Source organism: Aphanomyces astaci, assembly GCF_000520075.1.
Source record: "Aphanomyces astaci strain APO3 unplaced genomic scaffold supercont1.16, whole genome shotgun sequence".
Classification (NCBI taxonomy): Eukaryota; Oomycota; class Saprolegniomycetes; order Saprolegniales; family Verrucalvaceae; genus Aphanomyces; species Aphanomyces astaci.
The window spans coordinates 471,940-490,705 of NW_009798279.1; the positions used below are offsets into that span (position 1 = coordinate 471,940).

The 18,766-nt window shown below is 51.8% G+C and overlaps 6 protein-coding genes across 7 annotated transcripts in view; 3 read left to right on the plus strand and 3 right to left on the minus strand.

Moving 5' to 3' along the window:
- H257_07630 (hypothetical protein) overlaps positions 1-145 on the minus strand; it is a gene marked incomplete at both ends in the record, with an annotated part of 582 nt that extends 437 nt beyond the window's left edge. The window contains one exon of the mRNA XM_009833217.1: positions 55-145. Within this exon, the coding sequence (XP_009831519.1) occupies positions 55-145 (91 nt within the window). The remainder of the gene's footprint in view (positions 1-54) is intronic.
- A 1,629-nt stretch (positions 146-1,774) lies between these two features.
- Positions 1,775-3,649, minus strand: H257_07631. Of its 2 annotated transcripts, XM_009833218.1 has the most exons (4): positions 3,393-3,649; positions 2,784-3,344; positions 2,116-2,676; positions 1,775-2,062 (listed from the first exon to the last, which is right to left on the minus strand). In XM_009833218.1, exons 1-4 carry the CDS (start codon positions 3,612-3,614, stop codon positions 1,889-1,891), a joined length of 1,518 nt encoding a protein of 505 aa, XP_009831520.1. In that variant the 5' UTR covers positions 3,615-3,649; the 3' UTR covers positions 1,775-1,888. The 2 variants fall into 2 exon arrangements, with proteins under 2 accessions (XP_009831520.1, XP_009831521.1); XM_009833219.1 differs by having other exon boundaries at positions 2,784-3,649.
- A 130-nt stretch (positions 3,650-3,779) lies between these two features.
- H257_07632 (hypothetical protein) lies at positions 3,780-5,209 on the plus strand. The gene is made up of 4 exons (XM_009833220.1): positions 3,780-4,000; positions 4,053-4,402; positions 4,478-4,856; positions 4,908-5,209. The coding sequence occupies exons 1-4, from the start codon at positions 3,788-3,790 to the stop codon at positions 5,145-5,147; spliced, it is 1,182 nt and encodes a 393-aa protein (XP_009831522.1). The 5' UTR covers positions 3,780-3,787; the 3' UTR covers positions 5,148-5,209.
- A 174-nt stretch (positions 5,210-5,383) lies between these two features.
- H257_07633 (hypothetical protein) lies at positions 5,384-6,966 on the plus strand (the record flags this gene model as incomplete). The annotated part of the gene is made up of 5 exons (XM_009833221.1): positions 5,384-5,498; positions 5,555-6,004; positions 6,178-6,312; positions 6,590-6,716; positions 6,759-6,966. The coding sequence occupies 5 exons, from the start codon at positions 5,384-5,386 to the stop codon at positions 6,964-6,966; spliced, it is 1,035 nt and encodes a 344-aa protein (XP_009831523.1).
- A 144-nt stretch (positions 6,967-7,110) lies between these two features.
- H257_07634 (Grx4 family monothiol glutaredoxin) lies at positions 7,111-9,158 on the plus strand (the record flags this gene model as incomplete). Its single annotated transcript, XM_009833222.1, has 8 exons — positions 7,111-7,503; positions 7,551-7,594; positions 7,646-7,778; positions 7,847-7,948; positions 7,998-8,327; positions 8,631-8,745; positions 8,849-8,952; positions 9,024-9,158. 8 exons carry the CDS (start codon positions 7,111-7,113, stop codon positions 9,156-9,158), a joined length of 1,356 nt encoding a protein of 451 aa, XP_009831524.1.
- Positions 9,159-9,310: 152 nt separating this feature from the next.
- Positions 9,311-9,631, minus strand: H257_07635 (hypothetical protein; the record flags this gene model as incomplete). Its single annotated transcript, XM_009833223.1, has 2 exons — positions 9,311-9,505; positions 9,560-9,631. 2 exons carry the CDS (start codon positions 9,629-9,631, stop codon positions 9,311-9,313), a joined length of 267 nt encoding a protein of 88 aa, XP_009831525.1.
- Positions 9,632-18,766: the final 9,135 nt, after the last annotated feature.

Consider the following 18,766-nt stretch of genomic DNA (forward strand, 5'->3'; position numbering starts at 1 on the left):
CCATGATTGGGTGGGGGTAGTCGGCGGCATCGTCAGCTTCGGCAACCTCTGGACCAAACTCGGTAAGGCTCTCTTCGAGGAAGATGCGGTCGGAGGCGCTTTGAGCATGAAGCCGCTCCAACATGGAGGTGAAGTTGGCGCGCATGGAGGTATTCGTGTTATAAAGTCTATGGATGGGACACCAAGTATTCGTGTTATAAAGTCTATGGATGGGACACCAAGTGTGCTTGGTTGGCTGTGATGTGTTTAACGCTCTATATCGGTGGTATTTATCAGGTACTATAGGTACTGATCAAAGTATGCGTCAATTCCGATTTATTTCGATCTAAATGATTACCGGAGGATCCAGTGCAGCATTGCTGCTTGCCATTTGGATGCTTGGAGCTTGGAGTGATGCCTCGGTCATGCGATTGGAAGCTGGCGCGCCAAGTTGATGCCCCAAAACCTTCGAAAATTAATTTTTCCCTCTATAAATCGATACTTTATCGGTAGATAGGGGTTATATGAAGTATAAGGGGTCCTTAAAGGCGCCAAGGATAAACTAGCCAAATTTGATATGTGTCTAACTGCAAATAGTACTATTTTATACAGGAGTCCACATCAAAAAGGCTGTCTAAACCAATATACACTACACGGTATTATCGATCTATGCGGTAAATACTGAGTCATCACTATTTTGTCCCATTTTGATCATTCCATTTGTTTTATCCAATATAAGGGGGGGTATTTCCATTATACTGAATCAAGTGATCAGTGATTATGTTTTTGAATCAAAGGCCTAATGATGTGCTTTCATGTCCCCCCTCCCAAAACTCGCGCATTATTTTGGAACGGAGTACTTCAGTGCTGTACAAAATACTTCAGTACTGTACTCCTTATAACGTTACACTGTACTGTACCAGGCCTCCTAAAAACCTGGGAAAAGCTAAAAATAGGCTGCGATATCCCAAATTTAAGGCTGTGCAGAATCCCAATTTTAAGGAACTTCCCCAAAATCTGCACCAGAGTGCTAGTTCCAGCTTTTGTCGACCTCAGCAGCTTGTCTACGAGCGGTTTAATGAATGTAGATATTGCAAACTTAGTTGCTGGCTATCGTTCAAAGCTAGAAATATGGTGATTGGAACATTGTAGCATGAGTGATGTGTCCTCAAAGTAGCAAAAATCACAAATATAACCTACTTTGTAAGTAAATATCTCGATGAATGTAGCTCGTAGCGACCTCTATGATACATCATTAATGTAGAGATAATGCTTGTGAACACGCAGATTGAGTCTCGGGTTGATCGATTTACATTGACTCATGTTATGTGGCTTTGAAAGTGGCTGTCTCAAATATAACATCCAAGTTATCCAACTTTGTTAATCATACTCCGGAGTATTTGCTTCCACATATAACGTCACATAATATCGTTTTGATGTCTTGTTTTTAAAAATTCTGCTCATGCCATGATAAAAAGAATGAAACGGTTTCTTGTTTCGAAGAAGTGCGCTTCCATGGAGCAAGGTTGACGACCAAATCGCCAGCGAAGATGCGACGACCAAGGTTTCTGTCAACCAGGTGAAGTATGAACTGATCCGATCGTGTAGCATTTCGATTATAGGCATCAGCTTGATGGAGTTCATTCTAATATGACCATTTCCCTCACTCGCCTACAATTATTGACGATATCATTGGCGGCTGATGTTCCGCGCCGAAGACGAGCTGGCCGAGGAGGAGGATTTTGACGCCGATAATAAGACAATAAAACAACATTTCTGACTATTTGGACAAAAATCCCAGAAATAGTGAGTTTTTTCGGCGAAATCCCAATTTTAGCTTATTTTTGTTAAAACTGGGATTTCGCACCTGTTATGAGGCCTGCACTGTACTGCTACAGTAGTATTAACCTTACTGTAGCCGCTGCTGGAACTTGGCTTGGATCAAGATGGGCAACGCGATCTTCAAAATGTCGAGCTCGGGGTCCAACAGCCGCCCGACGCCTTCCAACACCCCAATCGACACCACCACCGACACAAAGCGGCCTTGCAGCGCCACGTGGTGGCGTTGGCACACCTCCAACACCTAATCACAGTTGGTTACCCACCAAAAAAACAAAAATTCTAAAGCACACATACGTCTTGGAGTAATTCGCCCACGGGCACCTCGCGGAGACTCAAGTTTTTCGTGGCTCGGTCCACAATGGCCGCGATCGCCGACGTAAACGCGGGTTGGTCGGTGCAGTGGTGGCGCGGACTCTTCTCGAGCAGCATTTTGCCGGCCGCAACGCCGTCCTTGGACGCAATATGGTGAAACAGCTCGACAAAGTCGTCGAAATCGGTCGGCCTGAGCGTATTCACAATGCCAGCATCCAGCAACGCAATGCCGGCGGCGCCATTCCGAGTCACGAGGATGTTGCCAGGATGGATGTCTCCGTGGGCAAAGTTGTGCAGGAAGAGCATGCGAAGGAACGTGTCGACGGTTGTGGCCGCCAGCTGCCGTCGGTCGCAGGTGGCCGAAGACGCGTCGACGGCAGTGTTGATGTGCTCGCCGTCCACAAAGCTCTCCACCAACACCGACGATGTGACGAATTCGGGCATGGGCGTGGGGAAGGTCACGTTTGGAGTTGTCGCAAAGTTGCTTTGAAATCGCAACAGGTTGGCTGCTTCCACCCGAAGGTCGAGCTGACTTGTCATCACCTACAAGCTTGTTAAGCCCCGACATTTGATCATCCATCCATTCATCCTCCTTATCCACCTTTTAATCAATGGGGGGTTAGTTATATAAACATCGAGCGGCGTGTTACCTCGGCGAACGACGCCATCCCCACCCTGGCCGACAGGTTCGGAAGAAAGTAGTCGACCCAGCCCGCGACGACCCAAAGGAGGTCCAAATCCAAAGCCACTGACTCTTGAACTGACGGGTGAATCACTTTGACGGCGATCTTTTCGTTCGTAGCTATCCACCGCCCTTGGTACACCTGGGCGATCACGCCCGACCCGATGGGGTCAGGGTCCAACTGCATGTGTGTCGACCACGAAGGGCCGAACGCGTCGACCAATCGCTCGAGCGTGTGGCTCCACGAATGGACTTCGCAGTTGGCGTGGAATTGCTGGAAGGTGTTGCAGAAGCGAGGGGAAAACATATCGCGGCGGGTGCTGGCCCATTGCAGGAACTTGATGATCGCGGGACTCGAATGCTTGCCAGTGGTCAGCGCCAGGTGCCACCACCAATGCGCGACATCCCTGTCCGCGATGCGGGCGACGGGGTACGTCACAAGCAGCGGCATGCCAAGGAGGACCAGTCGACCACAATGGTACAAGAGGCGCAGGATGCTCGCGATGCGCTGCCACAGCGACTTGCGCACCTACATACGCATGAGCTTGTGAACAAGGTGTAGACAGGACGATCGAACCATCGTCACGGAAACGATGTTGGAATCGCCACCAGAGAACTTGATGGTCGTCGCCTGCTCCGACGACGATCGCCTGTTTTCGCTGTTGACCATGATGAGAGAACGCGATGGCGAGCTGTGAATGGAGTACGTCAAGATGGCTGATCCACCGATAAGAAGACGCACGTGGTGCTTGGACATGCCAGCAACACCCGCCCGTAACATCGGACGAAGGGCCAGCATTGTCGGTGTCGTGACGCGATGCTGCACGGCAGCAAGTGCAATTTGAGGTGAACGTAGCTTCGAAATTCGATTCCATAATACTACGAATTTCGGTTATTTTCATAAAAAAGTGGACGAGCTGTTGTCATGTCGACTTTGAACTTGGAAATGTGTTGGGTAGACTTGCTGGAAGTATGGGCATACATTGCCAAGGTGCAGGTTCAATGTGCAATGTCAAGAAAATGCCAATGAAAGCGTCCAGTCTCCATCATAACGTTAGCTGTAGTCGTGCATTCGTAGACATGCACACGCTGCCGCTTGCACCCGACTACTTTAACTGCCCTCCTTTGCCCACCCAAGAAGCGACGCGATATGCACACCTGGCTTACCAACACGCCCTCCATATTGTATGTGTCTAAATCAGTGTAACCACACCACGATGTGATGTGTATCAAATAGGTCCAAGCTAGTACCGTCACCAACACACGATACCACTGGAACATAGACTCGGACGATGCAGATTTAAAGATGTACGAAGGTTGGGACCCGTTCACACCCAACACGTCGACGCTCCACGCAGGGACCACCGAGTTCATCGGTCACTTGGACGAAGTTGCCGGTTACTACCGCACCCACCATGTCAAGGGACATGGCGTCGTGGCAGACACGCACACATTGTACACGATCGTGGACACACCAACAGCCTCTGTGCGCGTCAAGTGGCTCGCGACCAAAACGTCCTCGCTCGATGGGTTCGTGGCCAAGAAGCGGCGCGATTTCTGTGTGCTCGAGGTGAAGTACAAGTTGCTGTACGATTTAGTATCTTGCAACGTTCTCAAGTAGTACTAGGGACGCCATGTGTTGCAACGTGATGATTCGGATAGTTCGAATGTGGTGGTCCTGTGCTGGAGCTCCATCGACATGAAGTGTTGTCCACCCATCGATGGCATGCTCCGAGCCAGGATGTTTCCGTCCGGCGTGGTTTGCCAAGATGCCGCTCGCCGCGGGTACCTCCACCTGTCCGCTGTCGCCCACATCGACGTCCAAGGGCTCGTGCCGCCACTCGTGGCCTTGCGCGCGACCAAGGACATGTGTCGCGCGTTCGCAGGCGTCGAGCTCTGTCTGCGTCAAAGTCGTCTGAGCGCGTCGGCGTTCTTACTTGCGCGGGACCTGCGGCCGTTGGACAGTCGACGGGATTGCTTTCTTTGCCATCGCCGCTTCAGCCCGCTGCGGAAAAAGACCAACTGCCTTAAATGCGGCGAGGTTTCTTGATTCCGGTGATCTCCATCGTGGATGTTGATGTGCATGGTGTAGGTGGTGTGCACTGCGTGCAACCCGTCGTGGAGTGTTCTTGTGAATGGCCACCTCACCAAGCGACGCGCGTGCACACTCTGCTCCCTCGCATCTAAGCCATCAAAGCCTGTGGCTACGCCGTCCATTCATCGTGATGATTTGGTTCCCAGTCTCGGCTTCCGCTCGTCGGACGCAACGACCATCGACAGAGACGACAGTATGTCTCGGTACAGCGATAGCACTATGGGCTATCACACGTAGGCACACTTACTCAGTAGCAGGACATAAGCCGACAATAACGTGACGATTGCATGTTCGTGAGATTCAAGTCAGTTCATTGGGTACTCAGTAGCCAATCAAACGTGGGGGTTCCATCACTGGGATAGAATTGGTGACCCCCCCTCCCTTTTTCCAATGCAAATCACAAAGATGGTGGGTCCCATAAATTGCCCCACCAACCAACATGAAAACTCGCCCAATTCCCAACAACGACGACCATGGCCAACGCGAAGAAACGTGCTGGCGCGACGACGTCCGATGAAGCGTCGACCAAGAAGTCCAAGGGCGACTTGTTTCAGGGTGTGAACATCCAGTCCATCATGAACGCCGAAGGTACTCTAGTCTCCATGTCTCGAAGCATGATGCGTAAGCAGTTCGATCGTATGCAGGTCCAGTGGTGAAATGCGTCCTCCTCAAGGCTGACGGGTCCATCGAAGAGGTCACGGTGGACATGACACCCCAAAAGCAAGAGGTCAAGGCGCTGCTCGGTGGCGCATGCCATTTCCTGGGCCAATACGAAGACATCGAGGTGTTCCTCATGTGCAACCCCGAAGCCCAAGAAGACGAGAGCTTGCCCGTGACGGCGCAGAAGATGCAGCCGCCATTCCACGGGCGCCTGGGCGAAATCCGCGGCGACATTTTGATCTTCCGCACCGACGCCAGCGGCGAGCAGCAGGACTTCACCGTCGAGGAATACAAGGCGTTCCAAGCACTGACGCTGCCCGAGTGGGAGCCCGAGGACGACGACGACGATGACGAGAGCGAGCCAGACGAAGACGACGAGTCGTACAAGAAGGCGGCGTTGGCATACCTTACCGAGGAATTCGTCGAATTACACGGTGACGACATTCATGACAATATATATTCATGACAATATATATTCGTGACAATATATATTCATGACAATATATATTCATGACAATATATATTCGTGACAATATATATTCGTGACAATATATATGCGTTTCGTCGTCATCATCAAGACAATCGAATGATTCATGTATGTGTGTAGGTCGGCAGCCCACAGACGAAGAGCGCAAGGACATTCAAGACAAGGTGGAGGCGGAGATGGCCAACAGCACCGACCACCCGGATGCAAGCGAGGTGGCGCTGCAGTATTTTATCACGGAATTCGTCGACGAAAACGGTACCAACAATAGCCCCTGGCATATATATTATATATACATGGGTTGCTTCGCTTTGAGATTGTTGTGACTTCATTTTGACCAAAAAAAAACAATGAATATTTGTCGAAATTCATGATATATATATATATATATATATGGATTGTGTGTTTACTTCATTTGTACCAAAGAAAAGAATATTTGTCGAATTTCATACTTTGATTGCCATTTTTGAGTTGCAGAAACCCTTGAGAGTTGCGGCGGTAGTTGCTTAGAAAGGTGGGAATGTTGGTTGCGTAGGCCGGGAGCCGACCGAGGACGAGCTGAACGACCTCAAGGAGCGCGTGGCGGAGGAGATGGAGAAGCTTGTGGTGTCGGACAACGACGACGACGACTTTGGGGACGTCGAGGACATTGGCGAACTCATGTAAAGGAACGTTACTGAAGGGGGGACTTATGTGGATTGTAGCAAAGCCCTGATGGCCGAGGCGGTCGTGCGGTTCACCAAGGAGCACGGCCACGAGCCGGACGAAGACACTGCCAAGTCGATTCTGAAAAATGTCACGCGCATTGCGCTGACTTTACAAGGCGACGACCAGGACGTCCAGGATGAAGCGACTGACGAAGGGAGTGACGATGACGAAGGAGGTGGTGACGAAGTAGAGGGCAAAGCATAGTACATCGATCGTAAGCTTACTGTTAGTTGGACAAAATAGTTTCGATTGGTACCCCCATATCCGTAGTATCCGGATAAGTATCCAGCATCCGAATAACAGTATCCTGCAGGCCTGAGAAGAGCACCAGCGAGCAATTTGACAACGATGCAACAAGTGACCGAAGTCTCGTCGTTGGCGCAGTGGAAGGCGTTCGTATCGACGCCCAAGGTGACCGTCCTCTTCTTTTACGCCAAGAACGTCAGCATTGCGTCGAGTGACAGCGGCGCAGATTGGCTTGGACCTGCCAATGTCCTCTTCACGCAACTGGCAACGTTGCACCCGCGGCTGTCGTTCTGCAAGGTCGACGCCGAAGCGGTGCCTGCGCTCAGCACCGAGTTCCGCCTCGAAGTCGTGCCCACATTCATCATCAGCGTGTCCTCCAACGTCGTGGATCGCATCGAAGGCATGAAGGTTGCTGAAGTTGCGCAAGCCATCGACCGCGCCAGCAAACGCCTCGCTGACCCAACCTCGGCCGTCCCTACCGACACCAAGGCCGCCGTACATCAATACTCTCCCATGTTTCTTGTGTTGACAAGTCCGCATAGGTCCTCGATGATGCACTGCGCAACAGACTGCTCAAACTGACCACGTACGTTATGATCATGCATCTAACGCCAGTGTAACGCCGTGCTTCTCGCAGGGCGTCGCCGGTGATGGTGTTCATGAAAGGCAGTCCGAACGAACCCAAGTGCGGTTTTTCCCGCAAGACGATCGGTCTGCTCAAGGACGAGAACATTGAGTGCGGCACGTTTGACATCTTGACCGACGACACGGTCCGTCCACCATGTTTCACCTGAGCTCGTCGTTTCCACTCAAGTACCTCGTCGTGTCTATGGGGTAGGTGCGCCAAGGCCTCAAAGTGTTTTCAAACTGGCCCACGTTTCCGCAAGTGTACGTGAACGGCGCGTTCGTCGGCGGGTTGGACATCCTCACGGAAATGAAGGTATCCTTCCTTCCATCTGTCCATCGTGTCTTCATATATCCGTCGTTAGGAAGAAGGGCCGTTGGCCGACCAATTCGGCATCCAGCCCCTCAACGACGATGACGTGGAGAAGGCGCTGTTTGCGAGCTTGACGGACCTGATCAAGTCGGCGCCCGTGCTCTTGTTCATGAAGGGCACGCCGAATGAGCCCAAGTGCGGGTTCTCGCGCAAGACGGTGGAGCTTCTCCGCGGCCACCATATTGCATTTTCCACGTTTGACATTTTGTCGGACGAGTCGGTGCGCCAGGGGCTCAAGAAGATGTCCAACTGGCCCACGTACCCGCAGCTGTACGTCCACGGCGCACTCGCGGGCGGCCTGGACATCCTCACGGAGATGGCGGTGCGTGCGTGCATCTTGGCTTAATCATATTGGGAGAGAGAATGGAACGAAGGGTGTGATTGCTTTGACTTCGTTCTATATGGTCCATATTTCACTACAAGTTGGACTTGTAGAGATTCGATTTGTGTGAGATGTGTGATGTAGGGTGTACGAATCAAAAGCTGCACTTTTTGGTGAAGCCAAACTATGCTGATCGATGATTGGTTGATATTTCGCATTGGTCAGTTTGATTGGCTAGTTCATTCTAGATTACAGTTGCCAAGTTCAATTGAAAGTCTGGATATTTGACGATATGAGGTGTAGGACGAAGGCGACTTGGCCGACCAGTTGGGCGTGGCGAAGAAGGAGCCCAAGCGCGATCCGTCGGCGGACCTCGGGGCTCTGGTCAACCGGGCACCGGTGATGATCTTTATCAAAGGCACGTTGCTTTGCCTGTTGATTGTTCGATTGTCTAATATATATATTATAATATAACAGCTACTACTATATAATATGGGATTTCTAAATATTATTTATATTAGGCACACCCGATGCGCCACAGTGTGGCTTTTCGAGGCAGTTGATTGAAACGTTAAACCAAGCTGGGTTCACGTACGACTTTTTCGACATCACCACCGACGACAAGGTACACAACCACCGAGTTTATAGCAGTGTGTTGTATATTATGGGTTGTAACTTAATGTAATCAACAATCAGGTGCGCCAAGGCCTCAAGGCGTTCTCCAACTGGCCGACGTACCCGCAAGTGTACGTCAAGGGCGATCTCATTGGCGGGCTTGACATCATCCAGCAACTCAAAGACGACGGCGAGTTGGACGCGCTCAAACCTTAAGACTGCACACATTTGGTTCACAGTATCGCAGAGTTCATTGGTTTATAGTTGTACTGTAGCACAGAACCAAGGTCACACACATACGTCTGAAAAGAGATACATTTAAAGAGATTAAGTATTGGCGTTGGGGGCCGCTCGGTACGACCTTTTGCTCAAAGCGCGAGTTTGAGCATATTGCGCTTGGCGCTGTTGTTCTGGCTGGACGCGTCGGCTTCGTCGATGTGGGTGGCTGGTTGGGTGTAATGGGACTGAGTCTTCTGCTTGAGCAAGGCGTGCCCCGTGGCATGGTACGCTGACGCACCCGACATAGTCACCTTACACTCTGCCAAGCCGTGGAGGAGGGCTTGCTGTGCGACGATATTCTCGCCTGAGACGTGGTCGCGCGCGGCTTGCAGTCACACCATGACCACATCCAGCACGACTTGGCCTTGGTTGTAGTGGCCGCTGTCGGCTTGTGCTTGGGCCAGCTGCATCGCTAGACGCTACTTTTGACTTGCGATGTATTCGTCGACAGCGTGATTGGTCACCGTCGCCAGTCGCGCCATCGTCCGCCGCCATGTCCTAAAAATGACTAATATATTAAAAAGAGTTTTGAACTTTGAATTTTGTAGAGCTTGCTCCAGAGAATTGTGCACTGATGAGTGCATGTCCAATGTGGTTCTCCCCTTACTAAGCTTACATTATGTTGTGCGCTCGCTTGGGTCGCAATGTCGTGGTGGCTCTGGTGGGCCAACGCGGTGGCACAAGAGGTCTTGCGCCACCGCCTGCGCAACCACGTGATCACACCGGCAGGGAGGTGTACGGCACCGACACGGGCTGCATGGTGGAATGAGGGATGACAATTTCATTGGGTTAGTAGGCAAGTGGTGAAATGAGAACTGTTAGAATCCACCGAGTCCTGAATACCACATCTCATGATCTTGCTCTCATACACAGCCTACATACAGTACAATTATCTCAAGGCTCCTTGCATCAACTGCCATCACAGGAGTAGAATGTCGCAACAGGGCGTGATGAATCTACGCAGCGATTTTCATGATTTCACCGCATCTGATTGGATATAATTGGACAATTTTGAATTCGCAAGGTGTACATACCTGCCTTGCGAATTCCAAGACACACGAAAAATAAAAATCATCAATACAAACTTGAAGATATATTTAATTGAAACTACACAATTTCAGAATTATTTATGTAATTCGCAAGGTGTTCACCTTGCGCTCCATACAAAATTGCCTATTTCACCATACTTTTTCTGGTTAATGAATATAATTTTTTTCATAGTGTTTGATCAATAAAATAAAGGTTATTATATTTCATAATTCAATATCATATTAGAGCTTAGCGTTAGAGCCTGTTCGAAGTAGATATTTTTAGCAAAATGAAAAATTGGTTCCAAGTACAGTTTATACATGTGTGAAGTTGCTTCGAAAATCATATTTCAATCAAAAAATCTCGAAAAGACTTGCAAATACGCCCAATCGACAGCCAATGAAATTCTCTGCAGCGCAGTATTTTTAGTTTTTTTATATTCCCTCTACCTATCAAGATGTGGGTTCTGGAACTTTCGACACCGACAGCGAAAAACTAAAAGCATACGTAACTCAGTCACTTTTCCCTCAAACCACGCGCAAACGCTTGCTCTTGACGCGTAGATAACGCTAGTACAGACGATCTGGAAGACCTCCAACGAACATTTAGCATGGCGAGGTCCGTGACCGGTCGTGAACTGTGACGGAGCTGGAGCATGGGCTTGTACTACTATACCACATCGTGGTATTACCATCGCAAAGGTATATTATTCGACGGGCCGACTACCTTCGAATTTGGCCGTCTTGCATTTTATTCTACAGGACCTTTCCCCAAAGGTCGTCAGCCTTAGCTAGTTTTTAGATAGTTCACTTTTACATTTGCCTAACATTGGATCTACTCCTTTCTTGCTGTGTTCTTCTTGGCCAAGCCGAGAGTATCCGGTCCTGAAGCCCAAACCTCCGGACCTTCGTAACTTTTGTGCGTCTAACCCCTACGACCGTCACAAAAATGGTGGTGAAACACGGAAACTCTTCTGCCAAACCAATAAATCCAGCACACCTGGATGAGCAAAGGCCTCTCGATCCACCTCCCGCCCAAGCAATCGCAGACGACACGGATGTCGCTTCAGCCGTCGTGAGCGTGGCTGATGACGAAGTCCTCCTTAGCAGCAGCTCTGATGAAGAGTGTAAAAGTCAGCCTGAACCTGCCCAAGGTACCCCTGTCCAGAAGCCAGACATCAACTACCGAATCCAACATAACTTCAACTCGCCCGAGCAACGAGACTTGGACGAAGCAAAGCGGCCGAAGACTCGGAAGAGGCTGCCGATACTACCTCAACTTCCGCTCGTCGTGAACTGGCCTCTCTCCTCGACAACGAGAGTGATCTATCCATGGAGCCACGAAGTTCGTCTGAAGAGCTTGTATACACAGACGATATGGCTGAAGCTAGCTCCGACGAAAACAAGTCTGACGAATCCATGTTGACCGAGGGCAACGACGACGATACGCTGACACAGTCTGTTGTCCCGCTCACCTTTACAAGTCCGATTGTGCGCTCCTCGTCAAGTCCTATGCCTGGGACGTTATCGCTACTGACCTCTGACGTGTAGTCTGCGACCGAAACAATTCATCACTTGGCTCAAGTGTCCACCCACGCCCACGGTGTACCAGTCTTGATGGAATCTACGCATGTGATGACGACTCCCACCGTCCAGCTGACTGTTGCGAGGCGAGCTTCTTCCGAAAACAACGAAACCAGTTTAGTACTGAACCAGACGAGATCGCGCTTTGACTCTTCGTCACCGACTCGTCTGGCCCTGCCGGCTTCCGATTTCGTTCACGAAACTGCCTTCTACAATCCTGCCTTACCATTTGGATTGTCACCTGTCGCTCACGTGGATCCGAGATCTCGAACTCCCCCCAACTGATGGACCACGTCGTGTCTGCCCGTCCAGACGAATCCATGGGTGTGGAGGCCATCACGGACCATGTCGAGCCCAGTCCGCTACTCGGCATGGTGCCCATTCATCAACCTATCATCGAACGTCATCAGCACTTGACGACATTTTAACCGGACCTACCGTTTGGTCTGGCTCCTGTCGTTAGCCACGATGCACCTATGGAGATCGACGCGACTGATGAAAGGCCGTCGTTGACGATGCCGCCAATCTTGACGTTTGACGGACCACCTCCCGTCCGATCCATTCTCGACGACTTTGGTGAAATGGAAACGGACGACAACTCGATCATGCAAGCTACTATCGAGTCGGATTTGGTCGCAAGTTCTCCGTCCAGTACGGATCTTGCAAATCTAGAACTGCGAACCTCACTCCAAAGTTTTTCAGACCAGGGTTCAGCACAAGTCCAAACCTTGCGAGCCTCATTCCTCGAACACCAAGCTGCGGCTACGGACCTTTCGCACAGAGTGGACGAAACCCTTTCGTCTACCCGTGTCTGGCAGTTAGCTGCTACCGACGAGCTTGTCCACCTCGGCAACGCTGTTGATACAGTGGCCGAACGGAACAAGACTTTGACTCAAGACGTTTCGTCGATCCAAGTTGAACTTCAAGCATTGGACGCTTCCGTGAATCTCCTTCGAACTGCTGCGTTGGCAGTTTCAGATCCAACGGCAATCTCCGCCAATGCTCAGGCCATTTCTGAATTGCATTCTTCGGTGCAAAGTCAAGCCTCGGTCACCGCTCTACTGCAGACTGCTCTTCACTCGTACGAAGATCGTGTATCCCGCGAAGTTGAACGCCTCTCGTGTGACGTCCAAGTTCTCGGTCGTCTCCTCCACGAACAACTTCCTGCACCACCTGCTCTTTCAGACGACACTCGTCCCTGCCTGGAAGCGCTTCGCCAGGCAAACCAACTCGTACACGAACGCGTCTCGTCTCTCGTCCACGACAAGACCCTTCTGCAAGACCGCGTGCTACTTCTCGAAGCACGCATTGATCAGCTAAGTCCAGACTTCTCGTCCCGTCTAGCCCAAGCTTCGATCCCGGCACCCGAACCATCCTCGGGCTACCCTTTGCAGCTACCTTCCGAACTCACCGCCCTCTTGACCAAAATGTCCAGTGAAATGGCTGAAGCTATCGACACGTCCTCGAGCAACCAAGCATTCGGTCGTGTTGTGAAATATACTACCATCCCGTCGTCGGACGCCCATTATCACTGTGAGTACTTCATGAAGCAACTCGTGGAACAATCTGACCGCGGTGGTCTGACCGACGACGAACGCAAGTCCCTTCTCGACTCCCATTACCCTGAACGCCTGGTGGATCGCCTACTCGAAGACGAAAGGCGGTGAGGTCTGGTCTGAGATCCATGACAGCTTTGAGGACCACCAATTCTGCAGCAGCACTCCTCGCGACCACGTGGACAACCGGATCGAAGCGTCTGAGCGTTACGTGGACGAACCGGTAAAGGCGTACGCAATTCGACTCCAGACGATCTTGGACGAAGTGGACTTCCCAGCTAGTAAAGGGGTTGCCATGTTCAAACGCGGAGTCCGACACGCCCGTGCAGAGTCATATCTCGAACACACCGACGGCGAACTCAACTCGATCGCCGACTGCATGAAACTCCTTCGCGCGCGTGAAGTTCGTCTGGACGAAATAACTGCCAAGCCCCAGACGTACCCCAACCTCGATCCAACTCCTCGGCCTCTACGTCAGCGTCGTATCGTACAACTACCAGTGAACGTTCAACTCCTCCGGCGTCGCCTTGTCTGTCACGCCGCGGATCTCATGTCGAGTTTGAAGACCAAGCGGCGATGAGGCAACTTCTCGAACTCATGACGATGAACCATGCTCAGCAACAAAAGGCGTTCGTCGCTTTGATCGAGCGTTCGAACCAAGTCCAACAAGGGTTTATCGACGCCTGAAGTCGTCAAACTCAGCCCATTTATGCGGCCCCGATCCAGCCGTCGCAACCATACGGCTTCGCATATCAACAAGCGGCTCCAGTCCAGCCCGCGACTTTGTCTTTTGGACAGCCGTATCAACAACCATATGCTCCCAATACCATTGCTCCTTCCGGGCAAGCGGTCCTTCCACCGAACATGACACCGACACAGAATCAAATGCCTGGTGCTGGACGTACTCGTGTTGGCCTTACCCCAGTGGTGATCTCGTCCAAGCCCGACGAAATGACGGTCAGCAGCCAAAACGTCTGTGGCCGTTGTGATCGTCGTGGACATGGCGCCAACGAATGCTCTCGACGGACTATGCGCTGCAACTCTTGCGGCCAGACGGGACACTACCAAGGCGAACATATCAAGCTCTGCCACTTCTGCGGCCAGCCTGGACACACCGTCGCCAAGTGCCCATCCAAGCCCGCAAATCAAGCCTGAGGCTTTGGCGCTGAGATGAATCTTACGGGATCAGGTTTCGTCTCGGCTTGCCACACTCAGCACGCTCCCTATGTGCCTGAGAACAATGCATCTTCCTTTTCTTGTTCGATCCCAATTGCTACGACGGAGGAAGGACTCACGTCTTTTATGCATCCTTCAATCTTGGACTCGACTGGAATGCCGCATCTCTCTACGCACACTCATGTTTCACGAGGACGGCCCCCCAGGCCGACGGACTCTGTTCGTCTGGCCAAGCTCGAGTCTAACTCTTCTCCTACGCACTCAAGACCCACGCCGACGAACCACGTTTGTGTGGCCAAGTCTGTTTGTGACGAGTCTACGGCTCCTATTCAAGCACCATCGCTCGACTCGACGGTTGCTTCATCGACTTCTCGCAACCAGATTCGCAAAAGCGCGGACGACCAACCTGCACGTCCTGTCTTCTCGGACGCTGAAGTCAACGACCTTCTTTCGTCGTGCCCTGAAATACGCGAGGAGGAATATCCCAAGGAAATCGAGGATCGACTTTACCCGATTACTACAGCTAACGTCCGCATGCAAACTGATCGCATCCGCGAACGTCGCAAGAACCCTGCACAGGACGAGATACTCAAAACTCTCAACCTCCTTCCGTCGGAGGCCCACCTACTTCTGGCCCCGGCAGACATCGCGGACGAAGGCAATGGTATGCCTGGTTCGCAGACACGCTCAATAAGTGTGGCGAGGCCAAACGCGCCAATCCCGACTTCAAAACATCCAAGGCGGTCGCTCACATACAATGGGTCGACCCTAATCCTTACGACGTGCTATGTGAGGTGTGAGGCCGGCGACGAGTTTGACAATTCGCCTTGCCCTGGACTATACGCGGTGCCTGATAACTCACCTTCGCCAACGATGCCAAAGGCTTCAACACCGCGGACACGCACATCGACTAATTGGACGACTCAGATCTCACGTCCAAACCATCTATCGCTTCCTGGAACGAACTACCACTCGATTACCCATCGGACAAGTCCTCCCAGTCCAGTGTGGCTCGACAGCGCATTCATTTACAGGGGACCCGAAACTACCATCGTCGCTCGTCAAAACTAGACCCGACCTATTGTGACGACCTGTCCACGGTACACCTTCATCTCGCCTTGTCGCACGCATCGCTGTGTCTGACACGCGGACACAGACGGCGACGAACCCTTTCGTCAAAGCGTACATCGACCGAGTACAAGCAACGGTTCTCATTGACACTGGAGCAACCAGTAGTTTCATCAGTGCGTCATTTTGGCATCGTCTCGGCCAGACCTCGTATGGGCTTTGTCACTGCAGACAACTCGAATCTCGACAGTTTGGGCCGCGCAAAATTCTTGTTTCACCTCGCTGGCGCAAATGTGTCATTTCCCTTTTGTGTCATGTCTACGTCGCTGACAGACTGCATCGTCGGCCTCGACTTGCTCCGTTACTTGGGGGCTATCATCAACCTCAAGGACAATACCCTGACACTGTCCGACGGACAGCGAATTCTATCTCTCGAGCCTCTGGACGGCTCCGTACCTACTTCACACCCGGTCGGGCTCACGACGGTGGCCGAAACTATTACCGTCCCGCCTCGATCTGTTCGACATGTCCCATGCTTTGCCGGACTTGATCTCCCTTCGTCCACTACGTTTCTCGTGGAACCCCGAACGAACGCGCAGGCACAGATTGCAGCTGCGTTATACTGCAAAACGTCGTCCAACACGATCCTAGTCGAACTTGCTAACGCTTCGCATGAACCGCTCACGCTACAAGCCAACACACATCTTGGAACTGGATGGCGCTACCCCCGACATACTCCAAACATTATATTCGTCGCTACCCTATTCGTCTCGCCTTCAGCCCGACGACTCGTTCGACTCGCCACTGAATGGAGTACCCGGGAGGTCCTCACTCGAATTGGGGCCCCCAATATCGTCTGCCCAGTACAAACGACGACCAGTCCAGCGAAGGAACTACCCATCGACTGGTCCGACTCAACTCTCAGCATGGACCAACGAGAACTACTACGAGCTACCTTGGCGAAGTTCGCCGACATATTTGTCGACACGTCCAAAGCCCCTGGAAAGACACATCTAGTGGAGTTCAGTATCGACACGGGCGACGCGCAACCGATCCGATCCGCTCCTTACCGCACGTCAAAGGCTGAAGGCGACATCATGGAGGCGGAACTGAACCAGTACCTAGACCTTGGGCTAATCCGACCGTCCAAGAGCCCATGGGCCAGCCCCGTCCTCATGATCAGGAAGCCGGACGGATCGATCCGTTTTTGCATTGACTACCGCAAACTCAACAGCGTCACCGTAAAAGACTCGTACCCGATGCCTCGTATCGACGACCTACTGGACGTACTCGGACGAGCCAAACTCTTCTCAACTATGGACATCGCGTCGGGATATTGGAATGTCCCGATGTCCCAAGGAAGTATCGAGAAGACGGCATTTACCTGCAAGTATGGACTTTACGAATGGCTCGTAGTGCCATTAGGCCTGTGCAATGCAGTCCCATGCTTCGAGCGTCTCATGGAGCACATCTTGATCGACTACAAGTGGCGGACATGCCTCGTTTACCTGGATGACTGCATCGTCTTCAGCGAAGACTTCGGGTCTCATCTCGTCCGACTCACCCAAGTCTTGACCAAGTTCCGAGAAGCAGGCTTCAAGCTCAAGATGTCCAAATGCAAGTGGGGTCGCTCGTCTGTCCCTTTCCTGGGACACATCATCACGCCGGCTGGCATACTCCCGAACCCTGAGAAGATCAAGTCTGTGCTGCGAGTCAAACCGCTCAAAGATGTGTCAGAAGTCCGTGCATTTCTCGGCCTCGCAAGTTACTTCGGGCGTTTCGTCCGAAACTTCTCTAAGATTGCAGCACCACTTTCAGCCTTGGTCACGAACGAGACCTTCGACTGGACGCCAGACTGCGACGTAGCCCTTGACAAACTGAAACGCAGCCTCGTCTCGCCTCCCATCCTCGCTCATCCCGACTTCGACCTGTCGTTTGATATTTGGGTCGACGCGCTCACATCGCTGTGGGCGCGGTCTTCATGCAGAAACAAGATGGCAAGAACCGCGTCATTGCATACGCAAGCCAGTCTCTCTCCAAGGCCCAACAGAAGTGGATCACCAAGGAGATGGGTATCTCTGAAATCGAATACTGTGGCGTCGTCTGGGCTACGCGCAAGTTCCGTCCATATGTTGACCGGCGACACTTCACCATCTACACCAACCATGAAGCTCTCACTTGGCTCTTCAACCAAGGATCCCGATCAGGCAACCACAAACTAGCCAGGTGGACGATGGAAATACAAGGACAGGACTACACCGAGCAGGCGAACTCAATGGCGCTGCTGACGGATTATCACATCTACCAGTTTGCCCGATCCAGACGAGAAGTATGAGACGTCTGGCTCAGACTGACCCAGACCTCACGACGGGGAAAGAATCTAGTCGAACCAGGTCGCCTTCGTCCGAAGTAAACTCCACACAGCCAAGACTACCAGAACCAACCTCAAACAAAGCGCCCCAGCCCATTGACTTGTACGACCGACGGGGTCGACCTTCGCCCCGACTGTACAACGAACAAGCGAACGACACTTGGATCGTAGCGTTGAGGGCATACCTAGACGAAGGCGCTGAGCCCTTGGACCCTCACCTACTCAAACTCGTCGTTCGAAACAGTCATCAGTTCGTCGTCAGACAAGGCATCGTCTGCCGATACATCACCTTCAAGACACCCCTTCGAAATCCCGAACTCGTCCTTGTTCCGGTCATACCTTACACGCTCGTAGAAGAAGTGCTTTATGCTTCCCATGCGTCCCCCTTGGCCGGACACCTCGGCTACATGAAGACTCGGGAACGCCTCAGACGAACGGCCTACTGGTTAGACTGGCAACAGGATTGCAAAGACTACGTCTCGAAATGTCTAGACTGCAATCGCGCCAAAGGCGGACGTCCATGGAAACAAGGTCCGATGCAACGGATGCCAATCTACTCCTTGCGCGGACCATTCGCATTTGTCGTGGTGGACGCGCTTGGTCCCTTACCCACGTCCGACAGTGGCAACAAATACATACATCTTGGTCTTTACCGACTACTTCACCGATGGGTCGAAGCCATTCCAGTACCAGACCTGAAGACGTCTACCTTCAGTCGTGTCTTCATCGATGAAGTCCTATATCGATTCGGTGTACCTGACC

Excerpts from the sequence above, each read along its gene's own strand:
- H257_07631 (XM_009833218.1), bottom strand. The coding sequence starts at position 3,614 with ATGCTGGCCCTTCGTCCGATGTTACGGGCGGGTGTTGCTGGCATGTCC. Across the intron at positions 3,345-3,392 it reads ACATCGTTTCCGTGACGATG|GTGCGCAAGTCGCTGTGGCA; the intron begins GTTCGATCGTCC and ends ATGCGTATGTAG. Across the intron at positions 2,063-2,115 it reads TGGGCGAATTACTCCAAGAC|GTGTTGGAGGTGTGCCAACG; the intron begins GTATGTGTGCTT and ends AACTGTGATTAG.
- H257_07632 (XM_009833220.1), top strand. The coding sequence starts at position 3,788 with ATGGGCATACATTGCCAAGGTGCAGGTTCAATGTGCAATGTCAAGAAA. Across the intron at positions 4,001-4,052 it reads ACCAACACGCCCTCCATATT|GTCCAAGCTAGTACCGTCAC; the intron begins GTATGTGTCTAA and ends TGTATCAAATAG. Across the intron at positions 4,403-4,477 it reads GAGGTGAAGTACAAGTTGCT|TTCGAATGTGGTGGTCCTGT; the intron begins GTACGATTTAGT and ends TGATTCGGATAG.